Source organism: Taeniopygia guttata, chromosome 5, assembly GCF_048771995.1.
Source record: "Taeniopygia guttata chromosome 5, bTaeGut7.mat, whole genome shotgun sequence".
Taxonomy (NCBI): Eukaryota; Metazoa; Chordata; class Aves; order Passeriformes; family Estrildidae; genus Taeniopygia; species Taeniopygia guttata.
In genome coordinates this window covers 3991866-4019057 of record NC_133030.1, presented here as the reverse complement: position 1 = coordinate 4019057, position 27192 = coordinate 3991866, and the positions used below count along the sequence as shown (strand labels likewise).

The following is a 27192-nucleotide window of genomic DNA, read 5'->3' as shown; positions in this document are numbered from 1 at the left end:
ACTGGCTACCCTGACAGTAACAAATAAAATTGAACTATGGCCCAAGAGGAGATCTAGAGCATAATTTTCAGAGTTACAATTTCTTTTCTGTCTGCAAAAGAGCACCAAGTGTAAACAGAAGAAGCACTGCCATACAAAGTAGAGCATATATCTACTGTTGCCAAAATACTGGCTGGGACAGAGTCTGGGATGAAGCCCAGGAATGCCCAGAACCAAGAAGGATAGGTAATAGGTGTTGTATTCATCTCTGCTGCTTTCTCCCCTGCAGAAACCCTGTAGATGAGATTCCATGATGATTCGGTGATTATTCCTTATGTAGCCCAGACCATAGTTTTAGCCTAAAATAACATGAAAATATACCAGGATCAGATTCCATATGGACTGCAAACGAGACTAACAGAACTGTGAGCACACCTTGGAGTGTGGTGCTCTCTCACTGTGCACCGTTTGAGGCATTACTGCCATATGTGTCTGCATCTGGGAGAAACTGATATTTGCTGTTGTGGTGCCTTTTGTTAGCTCCCCCATCTCCAAAGTGCACTAGGCTGTAAAGCTCAATATGCTGCTCATTCATTCCACAGCTCAGCGTTCGTTCCAGAGATGAATAACTTAATTCAGAAAACATCCATGCTCTGCACGTTGATAGGCTGCTACTGAGTCACCTTGATTTTTAAACCCCAGAGTGGCCCAGAATAGTAAACATTGTAAAGGATTTGATTACACACAGTAGCTGCTTTTGAGGAGGATTTCACAGCATGCCCTGAGCTGTGCATTTCCAGGACAGACTGCAAAGGCTATGGAGGAGCCACTGGAGCCTACTGGGAAATGATATGCTCGGAGAACAACCTCAATACTTGTTTGATAAAGTGAGACAACTACACTGCCACATGAATTAGCATCAAACACTCTTCAAAGGAAACGTTTTCCAGACACGCTCTCAGTCTGGAGCCGTAAACACTGCGCATGCATTAAGTTCATGAGTTTGCAGTACAGCTGCTGCACTGGGAATAAAACCAAGAGCTCCAAAATGAAATATAAGCCATTAGTTGTTAAAGAAACACTAGCTAAAGACTTTATCAGGTCTGTTCATCATGTGTGGGCATCAGCAGACAACTGCAGTACCACACAAGACTTGTTGTGTGACAAATGGCTTGCACAGCTCCTGACTACCAAGCATATGCTTGTATTGCTTTTGTGAGAAGCACCACAACCCTCTTCCTATGCAACAGGCCTATTTTGGAGGCCAAACAAGTAAACTGAGCACAGCTAGCATCAAAACTTCCTCCAGCTTTCTCATTTTGCTCCTGGACGGCCCATGAAGACATGTCCTGAACACAGGGATTCCACCAGCCATCACAAAGGAGCCTCTCTAAAGAGGACTGGGGGACATCCCGTCTATGTCCATGACCACACCCTTTATCAACAGCCTCTCTCTCTCTGCCTCCCCTTGCCTGTGGAAAGGCTTTATGAAAACACAAGCCCACCTTGAGATATGTCTCTTACCCCATGATGGAAACCAAGACAGTGCAAGAATTTACAGGGTAGTTTCACCTACTTGTTTCCAGACATCATAATTTGATAGGTAATGCCTCAAGAACGACATACAAACCTCCTTTCCCAAAGATTTGCACAGCTACCTTAGTTAGCTGTGATTCTGACTGCCTCACAGCAGGGATAAATCACTTATCCCACAGAAAGCTCATGGTGAAAGTCACTGGGGAATTGCACCATGTAATTTCTCTGCTGTTGGGCTGTTTGCAAACAAAATGAACTGACAAAAAAAAAAAAAAAAATAAAGGTAATTTGTGTTTTCCTCAGGGCTCACTTTCCAACAGTCAGCTTCTGCATGTACCCAGCATGTCCCTGTCTCTTCTCACTCCCAGTAAACACAGAATTCCAGTCTGCAGCAAGCTGAATTTCACACATCATATTAACAAGCAGATTAAACAGAAATCCCCATAATCAAGTGTCTTGTTCCTTTAATCATTTTAAAGAAATCAGCAGGCAGAGTCAGAGAGCACATGCACCACGTGGGCTGCCCACACAGTTGTGTCCCATTCTCTGCACCTCAGAGCCTTCATAGCAACTGCAGTGCAAGAAAGCCATTGATGCCAAAGTGCTCAGACCACGTGTAAAATGAGGATGCAGCTCTCAGAAAATGCACCCACAACTTTCTAAAACAGAAGCACAGGTGGAGCTCACCCCACTACCCCAACACACACTCCCAGCCTGATCCCAGCCCAGCCCCTGGAGCAACCACTGGGACTGAGGATTCCACTGAAGCCAAGAGCTATGCTGAAGCTAAAGCTCATTCAGTGCTGTGCTAAGCACTCCTGAAATTAAGATTTTGGGACCTTTTATGCTTTTTTTTCCACAAAACTACAATTTTATTTTGTTTGAAACCTAGCACAGGATTTTTTTTTTTTTTTTTTTTAATTAATGACAGAGTATATATGTTTTGCCTTCGTTTTTAGCCAGTGTTGCTAGCAGCCAAAATAAACACTAAGCCCAGGGGGAAAAAATAATAATCTAATTCCCCCCCTTCCCTTTTTTTTAACAAAATACAGTTTAAAAACTAACCAGAAAAAGTACATATTATCCCTGACTTTGACAACAAAGCCAGATTCTGGTGTTGGCTAATCTTGATGCTGGGAAGCACATACTTACATTCAGCAATGGTGAGAGGTGGGTAGGTGAGGTAGAAACCCACCAGCTCAGCTGACAGCTGATTAAGAAGATTGCTGGAAACAGTGCCATTTAGAGTTGTGCTTTGATTTTTCACTACGTAAAACAGAGTGACAGCTTGGGAGACATTGGAGGTGTTCAAAATCTGAAACAGAGGCAAAAAAATAATGTGTTGCTGTGGTTCAGCTCGTTTAAAAAAAAAAATCAAAAACTACCAAGGCACTGCAGAGAAACTGGGGAAACATTAACCTGAAGAATGGATTAACTGCATCTCATCCAAATTTACTTGTGTGATACTTAAATCTCTGCTTTAGCACTTGCAGGATTCCTGGAGGACAGCAGCAGGCAGAAAAGGTGCAGTCAGGACTGAAAATGATTTCCCCTGTTTTTACCAGGAAATGTGGGATGAGGGAGAGGATGCTTATCAGAAAAACCATCCAGTGCTTGATGCAGAGAAATTGTCCTGTTTATCTTGCTGTCTTTGCTGCCTTCCTACTGCTGGTTTCTAGACCCATACATTTTCCATATGAAATTAAGGGATATCATGTCTTTCTGTTCCTGACATCAAATGAATCCCTGTTCTCCTCCCCACTCTAGCCCAGTGCCAGTCTCTTGCTGAGCCCAAATCTGATTACTGCATTTTGAGGCCCAATTCTATTCAGCAAGTACTGGATGAGATTCTCAAACACCAGGAACAAAACCCACATGTTTTCTTGAAAAACTTATTCCCAAGGGCAAGAGGGATGGGGTTATTTGGCTACTAATAGGCAGGCTCAATGTCATTCATTAATGTTATTTAAATACTCCATTTTTATGGTTTGGATCACCAAGTTAAAAGAAAAACCATGGTATTAAAAAAAGCATCAGAAGAGCCCAAGGTCAGACCAAAAGTCTGCCTAGCCTATGTCCACTTACAAATGGCTGGAGCAGAGGGTTGGAGAATTAGCCCAGAACAAGAGGAATAAATGTCTCTCAACAGTGTAAGCTATCCCACAGCTATGTCAGAGCCATAAGTCATATACCTGGGTTTAAAAAGGATTGATGACCTTTTATTCTATATCTATGGCCAAATGTTTTTTGTAATTTCCTTTTATTTTTTTCCAGTTACATCTGGACATCTTTATCACACAGTGTGGGAAAGGATGCTTCTTTTTATTTAAATTTTAGTAGTTCTGTTTTGGGAAACTCCAAGTGACCACTCCTGATTCACTAATTTCATTTCTCCTCGCATGGAAGACGCTTCATGCCTTTAACCCACCTTCCCTCTACTCTCCTAGGGCAGCAATGCCTTTGCTTCTCCACAACTGTTCCCCAGTTTTCAATTAATCTAAAGCCCTCATACAGCATTTTGTTGCATGGACTTAATCTTTTGCATGATACTGGAATAACTTCAAAAAATGTATCATGAAGATCACACCCTTGAGCCTCTTACTTCCTAGCTTATATGTTGCCTTCAGGACCTCCATCCTATCTCTCCTTAAATTGCCAATACCCACAAAAACAGCCCTACCTTCTCCTAGGGCTCTTTCCAAAATTGCTTAGGTGCTTTGTGAGATCTGCCACTTCTACCACAAGCAAATTAGGCACCATGAAGTTCCCCACAATGCCACAGGTCCAGCTATTGAAAAGTTTGATAATTAATCACTTTACCTACTGTGGCAGGCCCTCTCTTGCCCTGTGCTTTGCTGCCTCTCTGAGCTCCTCCAGTCTGAGCACAAGCTCACAAGAAACAGCACCAAAATAATCAGCAGAGCGTTGATGGCAAGTTTTCTCCTTCTGAGGAGCACAATCCATACACAGAGTTTTATCCAAAATCAGAAACATATTGTAATATTGCCCAGACGATCATTTCCTTAGTCCTGAAGTATGGCACAGAATGTAAGAGTGTTGGCCCACTCTACATATAAAGGTGTGTAAAAATTTATGGTGAATTTGTGCCCATGAGTATGAAACTGAATGCATACCAAGAGAAAGTAATCTATTCCATTATTTCAGATCTTAAAAATAACTGTGCCTAGCGCCATCTTTATATCTGAATAGTCTCACTGAAAGCAACTAATGTGTCAGAATAACATGTTCACTGAAAACATAAATTTGGAAGACTGTTTTTTATACATGGAATTTCATTTATATGACTAAACTGCAAGCAGTAAACTCATGAAAAGCAAGAGCCTTCTATAAATCATGCATTTGTAAGTTTTCCTGCAATGCATGAACTATCTTATTGGAGATAAAAACATAAACTTCCTTTCACAGTGGCCAGCAAAGGCACTGTGTTGGAATAAAAACATACACATGGCAAAGAATAACCAGGAGGGGTTGGCAACAGGCACTGACAAAACACCCAACACTGTACCTGCACAGTTAAGTTGTTGCTGGTGTTTAGGACCTTCCTTTCAGCATCCTGAAATGCTCTCTGGAGCCGCTGTTCCATGGTCTGAACAAATTTGCATGACTGAATATTATCTGTTTGACCCACAAACTGCAGCTCTGGAAAAAGGAAGGCATTATTAGCATGTGGATAAAGTGTTCTCAGTTGCAGCACCAAGAACAAAATGCTCAATTTACACATTAAGCAGGTGAAGATAATGCCACTTCAGGAACTGCACTAAATTAGCCTTAATTAAGACAAAATGTAAGAATTAAATTGCATTATTAGAGCTGATACTCTCCACAAACAAATGGAGATTGCTTCTGCAATGATATATAGGATGGTAGGGTCTGTCCGCTGTGCATACACTTGCTCAGAGCCAGGCAGTAAGCAAAGTCATTCTAAAAGACAAGTTATAATCTTAAATCTTGCAGGTCATTTGGTCCTGCAAAATATAATCAATCATGATATTGATTCTCATTCTGTTTTATTTGCACTCTAGGAAAAATGTACTTAACTGAAACTGCCATAAGTATGTGTGTACAAACATTGTAAGCACACATGTGAGAAATATTTTTTATCACTTAATCCATCATTTCAGAGCACTCTGCCCTCTCCTAATCTTATAGTGCTCCACAATTACTCTGCACTGATGTTTGCTGTCACATCCCCTTGATGCCTTGCTGGGCTACCTAAAAACAGAGGCCAGACAAAATTAAGGGAAAAAATTGCAGTTCTATTTATTGAAGGGCCTTCAGGTACATTTCAGGCAGACAAAGCCTGTTGTAGTGCTCTGGGGAATGTTTTTTTTCCCTCCCCAGAGACACCTGTAGCTGTGACCATGTTAGTTTGACCCTTCCTTCCTTTCCTGACACAACTGGCTGGGAGCCAAGTGGCCCCTCCTGTACTGAGCCTGGATAAGGTTCTGTCCCTTCCTTGTTTGCTCTCTTTCCCCCATCCTCCCCTGGAATAAACATCTTGGACCACATCAGGGGTTGGAGCCTCTTTTGGAATCTTTGCCTTGCTCCTGAAATACTTCCCCCCAAATCCTCGCAGACCTGGGCTAGCCTGGTAAATTTGGGGGGCTGCAGGGGGTAGGGGTTTTAAAAGCCCTCCCAGGGGCTCCACCCAAAAAATTGGACGATGCGTCATGGGTTTCATACTTTTATAAGTTTGGTTAATTTGCATATTGGGGGTTGATCTTCAGGATCAATTACAGCTTCAGGTAATGAAGTAATTTACCCCAAGTTTGCCCCTCCCCAGCTCACTTTTGTTTACATTTCTCAGGGCCTGAGGCAGTGAGGTGTCTTTGATTGCCAGGCCTGGAGAGGAATTGTTTTGTCTGCCCAAACTGGGAGAACAGCAGCTCACACTGCGTGTGGAGTTGAGTTATACACTAAAGAATTGCAGGGCTACAAATCTATGAAAAATATGACAGCTGAAACCCTGAGGCACCGCTCCCACCGCAGTGCCCACAGCCCTGGAAGAAGAGCACAGGGATGCCAAACCACAGCAGAGCCTTTCCTGCTGCCACCCCACTGCCCCAGCGAGCCCTGGGCACTCTCCATGGACACACACCCACCCCACTCCATGGACACACACCCAACCTCACTCCATGGACACACACCCACCCTGCTCCATGGACACACACCCACCCCACTCCATGGACACACACCCACCCTGTTCCATGGACACACACCCATCCCGCTCCATGGACACACACCCAACCTCACTCCATGGACACACACCCACCCTGTCCCATGGACAAACACCCACCCCGCCCCATGGACACACACCCACCCTGTTCCATGGACACACACCCACCTCGCTCCATGGACACACACCCACCCTGTTCCATGGACACACACCCACCTCACTCCATGGACACACACCCACCTCACTCCATGGACACACACCCACCCCGCCCCATGGAAACACACCCCTCCCCATGGACACACACCCACCCTGTTCCATGGACACACACCCACCCTGTCCCATGGACAAACACCCACCCCGCCCCATGGACACACACCCACCCTGTCCCATGGACAAACACCCACCCCGCCCCATGGACACTCACTCACCCGTCTTCAGCTGCAGGTGGTAGGCAGGCAGGGGCTGCCAGGGCAGGGCCAGGGCCACCAGGGCCTGCAGGTGTGGCACGTGCTGCTGCATGTCCGCCGTGGCGTTGCCGAGGCCGTAGGCGAGCAGCTTCTCTGCCACGGCAGCTGGCGTGAAAACCAGCCGGCCCCGCGTGACGTAGTAACCCACGGTCAGGTTGCTCGACTGCTCCAGGATTTCAACCTGAAACACACGGGCCAGCATGGATTTTTTATTGTTTTTTATCACCAGCCGGGGGCTATGTACAAGTCACGAACAGGACGGGACTGCTGTGGAACGCCTCTCGAGCTGTTTATTTTTTAGCATCAGTCTCATTACATGGTTATGACAATGGGAAGATGCCAGCAGCTCACATCCAGGCAACAGACCAAGAACTTAATGTTACAACTTACTTTATAAGCTTTTTGACCAGTCACACAAAGCAAAAGCATACTGACAGTAGTTCTATCCAACCACTATAAATACATGTACCTTTGGTTAAAACCATGCTTGCTTATTTTGAATACAATACCTGCTTGTAAACCTTAAAATACAATTCACAGAGCTCCATTATTAAGCTTAGACCTTCCTAATATCGCACCAGATAGACTTTTCTGCAACTTAAGAAGTTATTCTACACAAGTGTTAATACACAGAGCATTGTTCTATTTGTTCTTTCTTTCTACTTTTTGTATAATTTTTCTGCTGACAACTCTTATAGCTACTGCTTAGCTCTAATCACCATCCTGCTGTCTCTGAGGCCTGCCTTTTGCAACGTGCCCAAAACCCTCTGATTTTAAGGAATCCCACAGTTTTTAATTTTTTACTTGCAGTCCAGCCACTCTTCGATGGGGTTTCTCACCCTGAATGTGTGCCCCTTGCATGGTTTTTATCCTGCAATCCCCTATAAACCCTGTGGGATCAGTTAGTGTCGTATCAGACATGGCATGGATGCTGAGAATTGGTCAGAGAACAAAGTCAGATAAACTTGACCAGGCACTGCTCTGTGAAGCTTTGGGAAAGTTCAGTGAAGGAATTAAAACAATTCTTCATCTTTGCAGCTGGTGTTGTTTTCTCGTAAGATATTTACAAGAGGGTGGTGTGCCTAATTAGCCAACGGAGGGATGTTGATTGAGGACCAGTCAGGTCCACCTGCATTGTAACTGTCTATAAAAGGTGTGTGGTTTTTAATAAAATAACATTTTGCCTTCTGAGACTTTGGAGTCTATGTGTCACCTTATTCATCCATCCTCAATATAATAGCGACAAGCACGGTATTAGCAGAGCTGCTCAGAGAGTTTTAGGCTCAGCCCATGCAGTCTGGGCTCCAAATTGGAGGAGTGCAGAACTGCTACCACAGCTGCAAAGCTCCAGGTTAGGCTGGGCCTTCATCCATGCACAGATACTGGGACATTTCACATATGCATGAAAAAACACAGAGCTTCCAGCTCGTCCTCTGTGCCTGAAGTTCACTGACTTTATGCATATTTCTGTGATGGCAGGTTTGCAGCCAGATTTTTGAAAGACAAAATTTTCCAATATTTGATTGGGCTGTCTCTTATCTCCTGTTCTCCTGTACTGTTAACTACAGAGTTAAATCTATGAGTAGACCTATACAGGTGGAAATGCCAAACCACAAGAATGGACACACTGTGAGTCAAAACATGAGCTGAGTCTTACATCAAAATTCTGTATTTCCCAAAAAGTTTTAGCCCGGGAACTGGCCCTCCTCACTAAGTTTTAGCTGTTGTCCTCTGTTAGAAGAAGGCAGCTCCTCCCAAGTTTGTAAAAAGGTGGGGGACTAAACCTGGCAGTTTTTATTGCTGCTGCCACGGAGCACACAATTCCCAAAGAAAATGACATCCTCCACACTTACAGCAATAAAGCAATAAAGCAATAAAGCGTGAGGACTAAAGACAACCTGATGACCTCTGTTTTGAGAAAAATTACTTTTTTCCTTCCCAGAGGCTTGGTGAGTGTGTCTCCTAACAGCCTTAGACCCCACACTGACCCCAGCCTGAGTGCACAGGAAGCAGTGTCCGAGGAAAAGGGCCCTGGCAGCCCACCTGAGCCTGCTCCCACACACAGCAGTGCAGAGGTTCATGCAATTTCGCTGCAAAGTGATGAACACATCGCCTCCATTTATTTTCAATAAAACATGCTTTCTCCCTGCTCAGGATTCTTGTTTCTGGGAAATTGCACCTGTCAGGTACTGGGTTTTCAAAGCAGGGAGTGGACTGACATCAGTGACATCCCATTTACAAGCCATGCTCTTGCCATTGATCCAGGCTGAGCACGGCAGCACCCGGCTGCCCCTGAGCAGAAGTCACTCCTGAGCTGCAGGGGGAAGAGGAAACTGCTGTCAGTAGTCATTTCCCCGAGCACACTAAAAAGCAGTTTGCATTTCTCTTTTCTTCCTCATTAAATATGCCGCTAAAAGCTTTGGAGAATTCATTATATTTTTAGAGACCAGAGTGGGTGCCACCTCTGCCTGCTCTCCATAGGAAAATCTCAGTGCTCCTCTCCAAGAGGCTTCCTGCATCCAGAGACACATCTGGAGCTGCAGGCAGCTGTGGTTCTTTGATGGGAGAGCTGTTCTGGTGAAATCAAACAAGAAAAGCCAAGCACACTTACCTGAGCACTGACATTCTGGTTGAAAGCTTGTCTCAGCACTTGGTTGAGGCCTTTTCTCACACTCTCCCTGAAGGCATTGCTGATCATCATCCTCCTTGTGTTCAGAAAGAGAACTGTGGAGCAACAAAAGCCACAGGGTGGTTTGAGACATCACCACACTCTTGTTTGCTTTCTTTAATTGTTTTACATTGGGCTGGCTGTGCAGGGATCACCAAAGCAGCTTGGATTAGCAGCAGCTCCAAAGACAAGAACTGCAGGGGCTCAGCAGCTCCTGAGCTCCCTATTCATCCCATGGCAATAGCCCATTGTTTCCATGTTTCCAGAGCAAGTCTAACAAATGCAATTTCATTAGCAGCAACAACAAGTCTTTGCCATGCTGCCTCTCCAAGGAGGCACGAGGCCACTCACTGCCTGAGGACAGACTGGCACAGCATTCCCAGAGGACTGAGCCAGAGCTGCACAGGCAGGCTTCACATCTTCATGGCCTCAGTTACATAAAAGAAATCTGCTGCTCTAGTGTTACAATTATTTTCTATTTAGAAAGCATCTGTACGCTTTCTTTAATAAATCTATCACTATCTTCTTATTTTTCTCTTATAATTTTCAAGAAGGGTCTTATAGCTGTGCTTGAGTACTTTCAATCATATACTGTACACAAGCTACTTTTATCTTTAGAAATAGCTGTTGTACTCATCATGCTGCTGATGGGGATATTTAGCAGCAAACACACATTAGGTCCAAAAGCTGCTTATTTCAATGCAGCTTGTATCACGCAAGGTCACAAACTCTTTCCTGTACCTATTCTTTGCTGAGATCTCCAAGACACACACGTCTTCTGGAGCTGTGTTGCCACATATAGTCAATGAGAAGCCTGGGCAAGGTACCTATCCAGGCCCCTTTAGTTTAGAGTTCTTACAGATAAAGAGAAGCTGCCCGTGGAAAAACAGCCAGAGCCAGAAGTGGCACTACCACCTAGAAAACTCAAAATCTTCCCACTTTGAAGTGTGCAACTCTAAATGCTAAACATAATTTTCAAATGGATCTGTAATGGTAGAATTAGGTGTTCATATTAGAACAGAATTAGGTTTTTGTGCGTAAACAGGGCTGAGGACCAAGGTAGGTCACTGCATGGTCCTCTCCAGCAACACAGACTCCTCACTGCAAAGCAGGCACCAAACCATCCCAGTTTACAGGGCTGTCCCTCCACACAGGTGGTCCTGCAGTGACCCCTGAACACCACAGCACCTGATCTCACCACCTCATTTGACACATCTGTGCTAAAACCCAAGCCACGAGTAAAACCAACACCATTTCCAACTAACGACCCTGCCCATACCCATCTGATTTGTCAGCACTGATTAATCACTACTGCCCTGCATCCCTGGACACACACTGGGGTGTGTTTCTCACACCTCACAGACACAGCAGAGCCCTTCAGCAAACCCAGAGGCTGCACGTACCTGTTTTCACCATCATGTTGGCAGAGAGCCGGCAATCCAAGGAGGGAGCTGCCGTCATGTTAGCGAAAGCGGCTGCTGCCGTGGTGCCGGGAGGAGCGGGGCTGAGTTCCACGGCAGGAGGGGGAAGCCTAGTTGTTTTCGCTGATGCTGTAATAGATGTCAAAGCTGCTGTCATTGTCAGTGGGTATGGGGTTGGCGTTTTGGTGATGTCTGAGCTCGGGAGCTTCTGGGTGTCAGTTACTGTTGTTTCTATCTGCCTTGGTACGTGGGCTGTGGGTGCGAGTGTGGAAGCTGTGACCGTGCTGCTCTTGGGGGTTGTGAGCAGAGCTGGCATGTCCAGAGGTGAGGCAGTCGTGTTTCTCGTTGCAAAAGGAAAATCTGCCCGTGTTCCTACTGAGCTTAGATCCGGTGTCAGTTTTGTGGCAGTGTTATTTTTTGTTAGTGTCAGGATCGGTGTGCTTAAAGCCATCACGGATGGCGAAGGTGTGTTTTCAGTGCCTAGAGAAAAGAAGGAAGAAGCTGGCACTGGTGAAGCTGGAGATGATTTTCTTGTTATTGGTTTTGCTTCTGAAGTTTCTACTGTAGGTATTGCACCAGAAGATACTCCAGATAACACTGTAAGAACAGAATGGGTAAAGTTGGTTGTTGACAAAAAAGAGACTCTATCTGTGTTGGTGATGCATGGACAGAAGTTATGATGACTTGACTGCAGAGCACTGGTGGTAGGGGTTTGCAATGGGATGCCCTTGGTAGCTTTATTAGATATGTTACTGGGAGCTAGACTATGCCTTGTAGCACTTGTGTCCCACTCCTCCTCACTGAATGTGGCTGGATATTTATCAACCATAACCAAATAACCAGGGGACTCATTTGGTTGTCTGCTAATTCTGGAAAATTCCCAGAACCAATGTCTTCTCAGATAAAACTATTCAAGAGAGTTGCGCCAGAAGGCTTGGTGACAGGGAAGGGGGACTGGGCAGGCAGTGTGCTGAGGGTGACACTCCTTCTGTTTGGGGCTGAAGTAGTCAAGCTGTCAGTGAGCTGAAAAGCCAACATTGGTGCTGTGGCAAATGTTTTGGTCAGTAATCTTTCCAGCATCACTTGTTTGGGATTCTAGAGAGCTAGGGAGAGCATCTGCAGCATTAACAGGACCACACGTAAATGGAGAGGTGCTTTCTCGTGTATACTGATAGGAACACCTCTAACACAGAAGAAATCAGCAATTTCAGCCCTGTTTCCATGCTTTTTTTGCAGAGAGTCGGGCATTGTCAATGCAGTAGCAATGGATGAATACTGAACAGGAGATGTTTTCAGTGCAAGAGCATCACATCAAATTCTGAAAAGCTATTCTTTTCAGGAAAGGGTAAATTTGAAATGTTTTGACTATAGGATGTATATGTACAGTTTGCTGAAGGGGTGGAGAAGAGTGGCTGCTGATTTGTATTAATTTTGTTTTGCAGACTTGACACTACCGACTGTGGTGCATAGTACTCATCTTCCAGTGGAAAAGCACTTGGAGCAAATTCCCTTTTTTCCATTTGGACTGAAGTTTTTAGTGAAGGAATACTAATGCCAGAAATGCTTTATTGGTCCACGTAGAAACTGAGTTACAACTTCAGGAATGCTGACAGGATCAAAATTGCTTTCAGAGTCTGCATTCAAAATCCTGGAAGAGCCAGAACTGTGGCTGTCCATCACTGTTGTCATGGAAACAAATGATGGCAGCATACCCCATGCTGGAGGCATGACAGAGGCGAGTGGCTTTTTATCAACTGAATGCAAAGTCTGACCAAAGGTTAAATGATTTAAAGCTCTTGGAGATGAATATTCTGCATGAGGGGGTCACAAGAGTGGGTACTCCAATCTTTCTGTCTTCATTTACAGTTACATCTGAACTTTCTGCATCTCCAGGTGGAAGATGTGCAGTCACAAAAGCAGTAGTGGCAGAAGCATTTGTGGTAGCAGGTTCAGGTTTGGAAAGGAATACAGTGAAAGCAATTAATGGCACTGCAGCTAGATCAAGACAGAATCGTCATGGCCATCTCCAAAACACTCCCTAGTATCCTTGCTCCTATGAGGAGAGTACAGGTTTGGATACCTGGAGAAACTTTGGAAAGCTGAGTTCCATAATGCAGAACATTATTAGCGTTAAAGTTCATGGAAATCTTTGCTGTCACTCCTCTTGTGAAAGGCTGTTGAAGTGTCCTTGTCACAGGAAAGCCACCAGGATTTGGGAGAGCAGGGCCAAACCAGCTGGGAGTCTCATGCTATTTGTCTGCTAAGTTCCATCAGTCAGGCCTTCTGCAAAATTCTGATTCCAAGGCAGCAGCGGGAGGGATCTGCAGCCTGTCCTGGTTGGCTGCTGCCACCCTGGGACTGGCTGGGCGTGCTGCCCCAGCAAACACCTCGTTTGTCTCCGTTAGCAAGGGAGACCTTGGGCTTGTTGGAGAGGAGTGTGCTGCATTTCTAAAGAGAAAATCTGTTTTGCTTCTAAATTCTCCTACTGGCAGCGCTGCACTGTGAGCGTGCTTTGCATCTGGAAAAAATGATATTGGCAGTGAAAGGGAGGATGTGCTCTGTGCTGAGCTGGAGACCTCAGCCGAGCTCTTGGAGGCTGGTGACATGAAAGGTGCAGGGTGAGAGGCTGTAGTGCAATTAGTCAGTGCTGGGAAAGACTGAGGGTGACTCATTGGCAGTATTAGATGTGGAGTACCCGCAGCATGGAAGACTGATGTAGGAACCGCTGCTTTATCCTGAAAAACTGATGACAGAAGAGTGGTACCACTAATTCTGCCAGTCAGGGCTGCCCTAAATGGCTCTGGTAGAAGACACATTATACATACTCTCAGCAAGGAACCATGACAAACTTTTGGAAATTACTGTCAGGAGAAACTGATGCATTTTTGACCCAGGAATATCAGAATTTACAGATGACAAAGAGGTCCTTTCCAAAGGAAACCCTTTTCCCACTAACTCTGTGAAATGCACTGTTGTTGATCCAATGAAAAGCATGGCCCCCATGAACAAGTTGGGACCCCTTCTGTGATTCACCACACTGGAATGCACCATGCTTAGAGCACTATTCCTGCTTTCACTAACCTGTGAGCTAGCTGAATCTGTGCTGAAGACACCTTCAGGATCTGCAGACAAAGGCACTTGGATGGGCAGTACAGCTGGTTTAGAAAAGTTAATGGCATGAGGTGAGTGGATTACCAATGAGGAGAATGATGGTGATGAAACAGCGGCAAGCATGTCTGATCCTGACGTGCTTTCTTTGGAAATGGAGGGTGTTTTCTAGTGGCACTGGCTGGGATGGCACAGCTGCACTCAAATGTGTCACTGGTGGTGTGGTGGGCAGTGTGGCAAACATACCAAGCTGAGGCAAACCTGTTAGAGCAGCTGTGTCATCTGCATCTTGAGACGACGGCCTCAGGGGCGACTCGGCTGAAACCTCAGCGGGTTCCTGGGGCGCGCTGTTCCCACTGCCTTGGTAGAGGGAGGGTGCCAGGTGCATCTGATCCAAAGTCCTGGTACGGGCGCCAGTCAGCGTTGTTTTTATCATCTGAAGCAGGTCTGCGTTCTCCAAAGTCTGTCCCAGAGAAAGATCAGCTACTGAGGGAGTCTTAGTTTCTGTGGAAGGCCGTGTTGGTGATAGTATAGATCTCCAATTAGGAAAAGGTCCTGTAGAAGGAGCATCATTGATATGCTGTTGCCTGACGCCTGTAAAAAATAAGTAAAATGAGTATATTCATCCCCAAAATGAAGATTTGTTATCTTGTTGCTACAAATCACAACACAAAATGCATTAAGTTTGGTAAAACAGGTGAAATTTTAATTTTTTTTTGTTGTTTTCAGAGTGCATAAAAATTCAGAGAAAGTTTACCAAAAAAAAAAAAAAAAACCAAAACATGAAACCCAGTGAAAGGTTCAACACAACAGATTATTTTAAACCCCTCAACTCATTTAATGTGACAGAAGAATAAGGAAAGCTGCCTTGGCCATGCTATTCCAAAATCCTACTTTTACCAGGGATGTCTTAACACACTAAAAGACACATTCTTAAGCCTGGGACAATTCTTGAGGTTATCATGAGTCACCCTGTGTCAAAGCACTGTGTGAGAAGATGGGTTTAGAAGCAGTGCAGAAAGGGTATGGGTTTTGACAAGCAAGCTTCACTGCCTTGGCATGCAGTCTGACATGGGAATCGAGTCAGCACTGGCTGAGTTCCTGTAGGATGCATCTGGAGGTGCTCATCCTGCCAGCTCTAATAACGCACGCAATTACAGGCACAAAGGGAGGAAAATAAAACAGGGATGAACAAGAGGAGAGGGGGGCAAGATCCAAAACAAATTAGGACATTAAACTCTTTTTTTGACATGTGCAGATGCACAACACATCATTTCAAACACCAGTTTACTCTGCATTCAACACTATAATGTTCCTAGGCTTTGTTTTCTTGAAATGATTACAGTTATCCTAAAATCACAGAATGGGAACACTCACATTTGTACTAATTCAAATATTAAGATTCACTCAAGAGGAAAATTTAAGGTGGTGGTTTTGGTTTTTAATTCCTTCCCCCACATCAAGACAATAGATCAAACTTCAGTCCTGGCACTTGGTACCATGCCAATCTCTGTCCCCTTGCATAGCCAAGCAGAGGGAAAACATGGAGCTAAATCCTGCCCTCCAGATGCAGCACATCTGGATCAGACACAGGGGATGCCAACCTGCTGCACAGCCCCGTGAATAACCCAGCATAATGGGGAGGAAGGGCAAGCAGAGCAGGTCTTGAGAGACATAAAATGGGCTGGACACTGGCTCCAGCCACTCATGAACCCAGGGGTCAGCAGAGCCAACAGCATCAAATGGGATCAGCCCACACAGACAGGAGCCAGCAGCAGGAGACCTTACAGCACAAGGGAGGAGAATGGGTCACACTGCACCTATTTAAAGCTAAGTTTCTTTCTTTCTACAGTTTTCTTTCCTCCTAAGTTTCTACACCACCCATCCTCCATATCCACAGGCCACAGTAGATGATTAGACCAGCTCCTTCAGGCTCCTGTGTGCATGTGCCTGGAATTATTCAACATTTTCTCTCTCTAAAAAGAAATAAAATTACACACACACAAAAAAAAAACCCAGCAAGAAAACCAAAAAAGAAAACCCAAACCCATGAGAGAGCTTCCATATTGTCCCTGTATTTAAGAGTTTTATTAAGCCATGGTGAAAAACAGCCATTACTATCTCCTTCACTGAGATGCAAGAATAATTATATTCTCCAGAATTTGGAGACTGTCAATTTGGTTTAGGGAAGCAGCTCCAGGATGGGCAACTGCCGTAACCCCCGGTCTGGTTCAGGGGTTCCGTGTGGTGGAAAAGTCTCTCCTTCAACCCATGCTTCCAAAGAAAACTCTGCAGCCTCTCATTGTTCGGTCTCATGGTTGTTTATTGCAAGTTATCTAAAGGATTGTCTTCCCGGGCTGCTGCGGTTTGCTCACAGCTCAGGCAGAGGCACACACACCCCTGACATCCTCTCATCCTCTCTGTCTGCCATCTTCTTCTCTCTCCCCGCCCCTGGCTGCTGCTGTCTTTTATATGGTACATTACGTGTTACATGGTTACAGTTTTTCCCCAATACCTACTACCTATATTAAATGGTGCCTTTCTACTCTAAACCAATCTGTGAGTGCCAACATCACCAAGAACATGGAGGAAAGGAAGAAGAAGGAGGAAGAACAGGATCGGCCCACTTTCCTCCATCTTAGAACTTCTGACCTTAAAAACCCCCCTGCACAGGTGCTAAAACCCCCCTGTACAACACTAAAAAGTTTTCCCTTCTACTTTGTAACTACTTCTACTATACTATTTAACCCTTTGTGACTCATTGTTCCACCTTCAAAGTTGGTAACTCATTCCATGGCTCAAACTCAAAATCACAGCTGTTTCCAGCTGCCTGCCAGGGTCTAAAATGCTTCTGACCAGGGCCTGGAACCTCCAAAAATGTCTGGGGGACATTTTGAGTTCCAACAGGCAACAGAACAGAGCTCTGCCATCCAAGCAACCAAAGAAGTCCCCAGACCTTTCACATGGCACAGGTCAACTTGCACACTAGTGATCTGGAGAAAAGCAAAGGGAGGCAGCCACAGGGCTACCTATGGCAATGAGAGACAAGCAGGGGAACAAGGAGCCAAATCCACTTTTATGGAGCTGTTCCAGAAGGTCAGCAGGCTGGATAGGAGGCTGCAGAGTCCACCAGGGAACTTGACCCACCAGGAGAGATTTGCAGCACAGAAGGGACGCTTTTGTATTTGGGCCTTGGCTGCTGATGTGTCATCAGGGGACTGGAGACTGTTGTGGCCTGGTTTCTGATACTCTCCACCCTATGTTGGAAGGCACATTGTGTTTTGCTGGCTTTTCCGTCCTTGTGAGTCTGTCAGATTTTTAACAGAAGGTAGGAAAGAATACAAGACTAATTTTGCTCAGCTAGAATGGATTCAAACATGCTGAAATTGAGAACTAGCTGATGTGCTTTGCAAAACCAAACTTTCAGCAATCTGCAGCTTAAATATCTCTGCTGGTGAAGTCATCATTACCCAGCCTGTTGCACCTCTGTCTTGTTTCATCTCAGAACTGAAAAATTACTGCAAAGCCCTTGTGTGGGATTTCTTTTAGCACTTAGTCCTAGAACTACTCTAGCACAAGTCCTAAAGGGTCTTAAGAAATTCAATGTTCTACTTTTATAAAACAGCAAAACCTGTCAGCATCAGTCCTCTCACAGACTGCACTATTCCTCATGCATTTCTTCACACATCAGTTTAATGAGAATGATTATGAGCAGAAAGACAACATAAACCTGGAAAAAGCATTGCTGTTACCTCATATTGACAAGAAGTAAAGAAAAGTTCAAATATTGCAAAGAAGATAACACACAATAAAAATATCCTCCAGCCACTTCTTTACTCCTGTCCTTCAGTTCTTGATCCTTCTTTTCCTTACCAGCTGCCAATTTCTTTGTTCATGCCCATTAATGAAGTCAAGCTCTTGAGTTACTGAAGCATTAAGAAAATTATACAATATTCTGCAACCTATGTGTGATGCATTCCACTGCAGCAGATTTTCTCTTACTCTATGCCTATGGAGAGATATTGACTGTCAGCATCTGTTTCAAACTGCCATAAATTCAGCATCCTGGTAGTAACCAGACAGACACAATACATGGAGTTTAAACTCAAGGATGTGCGCTGTGCTTGAGAATTGTTAGGATGGCATCAGCTACTACAGATCCCTATCAAAAACTCTTCAAAACAAAACTGCATCATGGAAACAAGGGGAGGCAGAAAAACATTTCACTTCTACATCTATCGACAGCTGAACACACTTGATGAAGGAGGAGACAACCAATTCAAATCAACAGGAAAGCCACAATAAGATCTCCCCACAGCATGCATTGTGTACTGAGCCACTGCTGGTACACACCAGTAGCTGCTCCTCCTGCCTCTAGATTACCTGTTATTCTCTCACATTTCAGCCTATTGATGAACAACCCCCTCCAACAACCCAAAAATCTATCTAGCAGTAACCTCACAACAACATCACTGATGAGGGACCTCTCCATTAGCAATAATGAGGAACATTTGCAATACGCCAGAGCAGGAAGTTAAAAATCAATCCAGTTTGGAGAGAAACATGTTTTCTACATTTCTGAGCACTTCTTTGCACACCTAAAGGTGTGATAAAGACCCTGACCTCTCCCCTTTAATAAAGTGAAGGTGCCCATGAGGAAGGTGTAGGCTGCCATGAGGGCACCCCTCACCTTCTCTTCTCCAAGCTGAGCAAGCCAAGGGACTTCAGTTGCTTCCTTCACGTCTTGCCCTCAAGGTCTTTCATCACTTTCATCACCCTTCATCACTCTAATAATGTCCTTCTGCCACTTCTGAGTCAGTACAAAATATCAACTCAAAGGCATCTTCAACAACAGAAGATTTTTGTTGTCTCAGCTTTGGTTGCATTACTTACAGATCACCTGGATTAATAACATTTAAAAGTGAAGCTCATAAAGAGCACGTTCAGAAATGTTATTGCATGACTGACAAAGAAATCCTCCCCATTATATGTCAAGTATGTATCGTTCCATAATCTTCAGCTTAGTGAAGACAGAACTTAAATTTTCCAATCAAGTTGCTTTAATTATTCATTTCTGAGACAAAATGTTACAAAAAAAAAAAAATCCCCAACTGCTATTAAGTACTGTAAAGGCTTAATTTTAGGAATAAAATAATACCTATGTTAGACTAATTGTAGCCATATAAGGCACAGCAGAAATCCAAACATTATATTACATAAGCAATCTGGATTTTATACAACTCTAAATCAATCAGCCCCAAGGGACAGTAACTCCAAAGATACCTTACAAAAATTCCAGATTGTGAGAAATACAATTACTTGCAAACAAACACTTCAGCCAAGCCTTTGATAATACCTCCCAAACATTCTCCTGGAGAAGCTGGCAGCCCATGCTTTGGACATGTGCACTCTTGGCTGGTTAAGAGCTGGCTGGATGGTTGGGCCCAGAGAGTGATGGGGATGCTGCCACATCCAGCTGGGGACAGTCATTAGGGATCAGTGTTAGGGCCAACCCTGTTTAATATCTTTATTGATGATCTCGGTGAGGGGATCAAGGGTATCCTCGAGATGTTCACAGGCAACATTAAGCTGGGCTGGAATGTTGAGCTCCTGAAGATTAGAAGGCTCCTTCAGAGGGACCTGCAGGGTCCCTGCATGATCTGGACATGCTGGAGGGATGAGACAAGGCCAACAGGATGAGGTTCAGAAAGGTGAAGTGCCAGGTCCTGCACTTGAGTCACAACAACCCCTTGGACTAACTGGAAAGTGGCCCAGGGAAAAGCACCTGGGGGTGCTGGTCAACAGCAGCTGAACATGAGCCAGGGGGTGCCCAGGTGGGCAAGGAGACCAATGGCACCTGGTGTGGATCAGAAATATCCAGCGGGACCAGGGCAGTGGCTGTCCCCCTGTCACAGAATCACAGAATAATGAGGTTGGAAGAGACCTCTGAGATCATCAAGTCCAGCCTATGCCGTAACACCACAACAAGACCATAGCACCAAGTCCAGTCTTTTTTTAAACATATCCAGAGACGGTGATTCCACCACCTCCCTAGGAAGACAATTCCAGTATTTTATTATTCTTTCCGTGAAAAATTTTTTCCTAATATCCAGCCTAAACCTTCCCTGACGTAGCTGAGACTGTGTCCTCTTGTTCTGTCAAGTGCTGCCTGGTGGAAGAGACCGACCCCACCTGTCTGCAACCTCCCTTCAGGGAGTAGTAGAGAGCAATAAGGTCACCCCTAAGCCTCCTTTTCTCCAGGCTGTTCTGGGCACTGCTGAGGCCATGCCTCAGGTGCTGTGTCCTGGTCTGGGCCCCTCGGTTCTGGAAGGACATTGAGGGGCTGGAGCGGGTCCCGAGAAGGGCAATGGAGCTGGGAGGTTCTGGAGGGTAAAAGCCCTGTGAGAAGCACTTGAGGGAGCTGGGGGTGTTCAGCCTGGAGAAAAGGAGGCTCAGGGGAGACCTGACCACTCTCTTAAGCTGCCTGACAGGAGGCTGGGGTGAGGTGGGGATCGGCCTCTCCTCCCAGGCTACTGGGGACAGGATGAGAGGACACGGCCTGAAGCTGCATCAGGGGATGTTCAGGTTGGACATCAGGAGGAATTGCTTCATGGAAAGGATTGTTAAGCATTGGAAAGGGCTGCCCAGGGAGGTGGCAGACTCACCATCCCTGGAAGTGTTCAAGACATGACTCGGTGAGGCACTTAGTGCTGTGGTTTAGTTGGCATGGTGATGTTTGGCCAAAGGTTGGACTTGATGATCTCAGAGGTCTTTTCCAACCTTCATGATTCTAGGATTCTAGAAAAACAACCACCCACCTACAAGTATTGCTGAGAAACCCTTCAACACTTTACCCCACCCTATCCAGTACCAGATAGGGCTACCCTAGGGCTGCACCTCCTCTTTAAAACAATACCACTAACATATCAGAAAACCCACTTTTTGTCTTCTCAAAAGTACGATGCTTCCTGCTTATTATTATTTTATCACAAGAGATTGAGTGACCAAAGGTCAGATATGACTGGTAGGGGATACGATAAGAAAATTAACAGAATTAACAGAAATGAACAGTAATCTCTGTTACACCAGTGAAAAAATGCACACCCTAATCACAGGGTTCTGAAATTTACTTCCATTGAAGAGCATTAAGCCTACACTGTACGATGATAGCACCACTTCAGAGTTTTTCTAATGTTATCATTTTTTTTTCATTATTCATTAAGAGTTTACAATTTGAGAAATGGCACAAAAATACAGATTTCATGAGCCAAAGGATGTGAAATACACTACCAATGAAAATACAAATGCTCAGCAAAGCATTTATAAAAATAGCTACATAGCATGCCAAAATCTTGCTCACTGTGCAGAATGGCAAAAACTCTGCCTCCATCATATGTTATCCCAATTATACATTGATGAGATCATTATCTCCCAACCTATGTATCCCATACATCTCACTTTGGCATCATTCCACAGGCACTTGCAGCTTAATTACACAACTTTTACAAAACAATTAACATATAAGTGTTTTTTAGCCCTGACAACAAGCCAGCCTAGGGAGACACCTGTCCTGAGCCCTGAACCATTCCTGCTTTTCTGGTCAGTGTGCTTTGTGCTCGTCCTCCAAAAAGTCTGCCTGGAGGGGCCACCAGGATCATACTGGAAGGGAGAACAAAGGTGGTTTTGGCAGCTGCCAAACCTACAGCTACTACATCAGGAAAGGATGACAGGAGGAAACTGCAAAAGAGCAAAGGTAAAGAAACCAGAAAACAAAATCCTATTCTTCATGGGTATCTCATTAATATCCATTTTTTCAGGCAGATTCTAGGAAAAGTTAAGTGGTTCAACAGACACCTTCCCACATTTGTTTCAGCTGTAACTTTTCCCAGATTAGATATTGACCTTCCAAACCCAAAATTCTGTCCTGATGGATTTAAACCCAGATTATTTTACCAACAGCTGAGATTGTTTACATCCTAGCCTCTGTTTATCAATCAATGTCTACAAGAGCCAGACAATAAAAAAAACACCATTACATCCAAAAAAAGTCCTTTTTCCAGTGATCTTAGAAAATTATAACTGAAAACTATTATTAATTTTTTTTTTACAATCAGGAAAAAATATTTTGTCCTGAAAACATCAGAATTCTATTGTAATGAAACATTTTTACTGTGAGTGAAAACCTCTGTGAGGAGGTACCACATTGCACAAGGTTTCCTGCTCAATAAGCAAAAGTTTGGACTTTACAACAAATAATAGAAAAACATTTGGGCACAATATTTGGTCATTTCAATTGCACTGCCATGTGTTTTCTCACGTGAAGACCAAAGCAGCAATCTTGTGCTTGGGGTGGTGGTGAATTTTCCTTGCTCTCACAGAGTTAGTTCCCTTTGGGTCCCAACGCTCCAGCAGCAGAGCTTGACACATCAGGGACAACCTCTTGGCCAACAATTAAAATCCAGGGCTGCAGGGAAGATGCTCTTTTTGCCAAAATGCTTTTGGCATGGCCTGCCTTGCTGGCTTGCCCAGCCCAAATGTCAGCTGCTGGGATTCGGGAGCTCCGCGGCTGTCACCAGCCCTGCTCTGCAAAGCCACAGGCTGGTGTGACTTGTCCCGAGTGCCAGCCTGGCCTAGGGCTCCAAAGTGTCCCTTCTGCCACCCAGGCAGCTCTGCTGGGAGGCTTTAATGCACTCCAGCAGTGGGAGGGAGGTGAAGAGCAGTGAGAGAGACAATGGATCAGGCAGGGCGAGAAAGCCACGCTCTGGTGGCGGGGGTGACAGCTCTGCCAGTGGCATCATCAGCGTGTTGGACTCAGAGCAGATGCTCATCTGGATCCTCAGGAAATGAGAGAGGAGAATTCATCACCACGCCGTGGGATAATTGCTCATAATCACACAGAAACCAGAACCTGTAGCAATGTGTTTGAACGACTCGGGCCACGGTGTGCCCCCAGCAAACCGCCTGTAGCTATTCCTATCGGAGCCCTCGAGAATTCATCAAGGTTACTAAGACATAAACTGAGCTAAATTAAGAAAGAAGAGGCTGAGAAACAGAATGCCAAGACCACACAAACTGAATAAAAGAGGGCAGTGAAGCACCTGCACTGTAACCAATCACATATCCTGAGAAATACACGCAGAACGTGTGGACAAGACAGAGGCACCAATCAAGAAATGTGTGATTAGTGTGTGCAATAGTTCTAGAATGTATAAATAGTGCATAATGTAAACAATAAGTGGCTTCTGCTTAATCATTTTGGTTAGCTGTCCAGGAGTCCTGATTTCCTGCAAGAACCTGATCTGGGGATCTGCCCTTGAGCCTGCAGAACATCCCTGTGACCATTTCTGCCTGAGCTGATCTGGTTTTTCACAGGATTCAAGTGAATAAATGACATATCTATTTATGTATTTGTCATTATTTTATGTATTTGTTATTATTTTAATTATTTTTTAGTGCTTTTTCAGCAACACTTTCAGGATCAATACCCTTGTGAGCCTGACAGCCTGCTTTAGCACACCACTTACCTATTTATTTGTAAACAGACATTTGCACAGACCTTTGCAAAGGAATAGTGTTTATTCAGGAAAGTTTCTGTAGACACTGCTAGCATCAGCATAAATGATTTAATGAACAATGTAGCAAAAAAATTCAAGGTCATTTGGAAACATAAAACAGCAAAGCTGCCAGTTCTCCTGCTTTTACCTTAAGTTTTACAATATTTGAGATGCTTTGCATGAGATAAACAAAAGAACACCCCAAAAATCCCAAGTAAAACACACTGTATTAGCAGTTGATTTTTCATTTTTTACATGAAAATTCTGAATTCTTGACATTGTGAAGAAAAAGAAAATGAAACTGTTTTTAAATTACATTATTTTTAAGCATATCGCATTTTCATATAACTGGTTACATTTATTTACTTATTTTAAATTTCCAGAGCTAGGATAGACTGAAAGGGTGGCACCAAACTCTGAAAAAGAGTGAGAAGAGCTTGGGTCGCAAATGCTGATTTTCTTAGACCTGGAGTTAGGCAGCAAAATACAGGAAGCCTGTGGCAGTTTTGCTACTGCCAGTAACTTAGCAGCCAATAATAGTAATAGTAGTACAGTTTTATTATCATATGCAAAAAAAAAAAAATGTATTCTCTTAACTAGAAGCTACTGCTTCAATAAAGCTTTCAGAGTTTAAACTCCCCACCAAAATCAGCACAAGAAGCGACAGCAGAGATCTCCTGCTAAAAACCATTCAGATTATTCTCCAAAGGGAAAAAAAAAAAAAAGGGGAAAAAAAAAACCTATTGTTTGCTTGCAGAACTTTCCTAAAGAAACGACAGTGCTTCCAGAAGGTTGAACTGTGGGCCAAATTACATAATACAATATATTCTGACATGCTTGTTGAGCAATTGTGAATGTTCCCTTGAGCCAAAAAGCTTTCTGCCCACCAACCCAAGCACATCTTCAAGGGATCATTTGAGGCCACAGCCCAGGAGCAGAGAAGACCCTCTGGACCAGGTGGAGCTCAGCCAACACCTCCCCCCAGAAGGGAGAGCCAAACTGGGGCTGCAGCAGCAGGAGGCTAAACCAGGACACCAAAACAAGGATGTGCAGGTGTGTGCTGGGGTGCCAGAGGGGCCACAGCTCGGCAGAGAGGAGGTGACAAACAGGCTGGCAGCACCAGCACCTTCAGCAGCCTCATTCTTATTAATGCTTTCAAAGTACAAAATCTCTGCTCTTAAAAAAAAAAAATTAAAAATTAAAAATTAAATTGATTTTTAGATTAGAAAGCTTTCAGGTCATACTGAAGAGAGGGTGAGAAAAGAGCAAACGACATACTTTTTTTTTTTTTTAATGCAACAAAATAATGAAATCCAAATTCTATTTTCTCTTCAAGATTTGCCCCAAATAGCCAGTGTTTATCCATCTGGGTATACAATGTAGTTTCTCAACCCAAAAAAGTACAGTCTATTACATAGCCCCAGAATGCAGAAAGGTTAAAATACTGAAAATAAGAATGAGCCAATAGACAAATACTGAGTTGAAATTTTGGGACATTCTTCTTTGAAGGGGAATCCTCCTTATGACCATGAATGGGACTACAAACATAAGGTGTTGCTGGGAAAGAGTCCACACAAATGCAGAAAAACTATATTCTGGAGCAGGACAGACAGCACTGAAGGTAAGGGACAGCACAGAAAGCTGCTTTATAAGGCTTTGTGATTTTCCTCTCTCCCAACTTAAAAAGGACAGAAACTAGGGGAAAAGTCTTACATACAACACCTTGTTCTCCCTTATATATAGACCTTTTGGAAATTATTCATTTTATAACAACCCCTTTTTTTAAAAAAATCTAGTTTTTGGTTTTTTTAGTTCAATATGGCCCTTTGGGTTCCTACCTTTTACAAATGTAGCAAAGGCAGTCTCAAAAAGAGAAAAACACTTTCCTGTGGAGCAAACTTTCAGCTTCCAGGAAGCAATCAGAGAACATCCTGAGGTCAAGGCAGGATGACAGGCAGCAATTAAATTCTCCTGAACAACAAATCAACCTGCACCTTTGCTGTGACCTGCTGTGGTTATTCAACACAAAGTGCAATATCCATTACACATTAATGAACTATGCATATCAACTAGGTAATTAATTCTTAAGCTCCTTGTCTGTTCTACAGTAAACAAAGACTTGGCTCAGGCTAGAAACTATTGTGAAGCTGTTTAAAAGTTATTTCTATTTTCTATGACTTTCACTGTGCACAGCCCATTAGTCTTTATTTTCAGAGTGTTTTCTTTGCTGCATAAAAGTGCCAATAGCTCAGGTTTATAACAATATGATGCCTCATTCCCCTTTCTCACCTCTAGGAAAGAAATGCAAAAATGTATCTGTACTGTCCAAAACAAAAAAACCAGCCACGCTCATGGACAGAGGACAAGAGGCTAAAAGCAGCAAGGGGGAGCCTGAGCACCGGTGGCAAAAATGGTACAAAACTGCCCAGTCACATCTTCCTTTTCAGTCCAAAATCCAGAAGAAACATGGTACAGATGCAGATATATTTGAGAAGTGCTTCTAAATCTGAAAAATTAATTAGGAACACTGGCAAACTGTGGGGTTCCCAAAAACGCTGCAGAATTACTTTAGCTCCCAGCCCAGCTCCAGGGAGCTCCCCTGGGAGCAATGAACACTCAAACCACCACCAGGACAAGCTGCCTGCACCTGCTCCTCACCTATTTGCTTGCAAAAGTGATGGATCTGTCTGAATCGTTTGGGATTTTAATTTCCAGGTATCCAAGCATCAAACCCAAAATTCAGGAAGACCCAAACACAGGGATAAAGCAGGTGGATGCACCCAAAGGCAGTAGCTCTGTGCTCGCATTGGCTGCCTAAGCACAGAAAATGTCACAACTAATCTGTGATGTGGTGTGAAAAAGTTGATTCTTCTCCCTGAGATAAAGGCATTAGCATTTTCTGTCACATCATTAGACAACATCTTCCCTGTGAAATGACAGGAGCCCTAAAAAAATAATTTAAAAAAGCAGGATCCCTGCTGCAGGGCCGACAATATTCTACTAATAGCTGAAGTCACTTTTAATTGTAGATTGTTAATGATTACAAAGTGACCAGCTGGTCTCTCAAAAATAAGACACTGCCTTATTAGGTAGAAAGGGCATTATTAGAAAGAAAAGATTATGCCATTTCCAGGTGGTCAGAAGTTGCTGGATCTCCTAATTTAAATCTCCAAGGTACAGGAGAAAGATCTGGGGCTTTTGAATAGACAGTAAGTAAAAGGTTCCCTCTGAAAAGTTCAAAACAAAGCCAAATAAGAGGCAT

At 44.1% G+C, this 27192-nt stretch overlaps 1 protein-coding gene across 2 annotated transcripts in view; it reads right to left on the bottom strand.

The window, feature by feature from the left end:
* The window catches only part of KIAA1549L (KIAA1549 like), a 130430-nt gene that overhangs the window by 56642 nt on the left and 46596 nt on the right, over window positions 1-27192 (bottom strand). The window contains exons 2-7 of one of the 2 annotated variants that reach the window (XM_032748514.3): window positions 14638-14970; window positions 11251-11865; window positions 9791-9903; window positions 7141-7360; window positions 5042-5175; window positions 2668-2830 (exon numbers count right to left, since the gene is read on the bottom strand). In XM_032748514.3, coding sequence (XP_032604405.3) covers window positions 2668-2830; window positions 5042-5175; window positions 7141-7360; window positions 9791-9903; window positions 11251-11865; window positions 14638-14970 — 1578 coding nt within the window. The remainder of the gene's footprint in view (window positions 1-2667; window positions 2831-5041; window positions 5176-7140; window positions 7361-9790; window positions 9904-11250; window positions 11866-14637; window positions 14971-27192) is intronic. The other variant, XM_041716417.2, reaches the window with a different exon arrangement.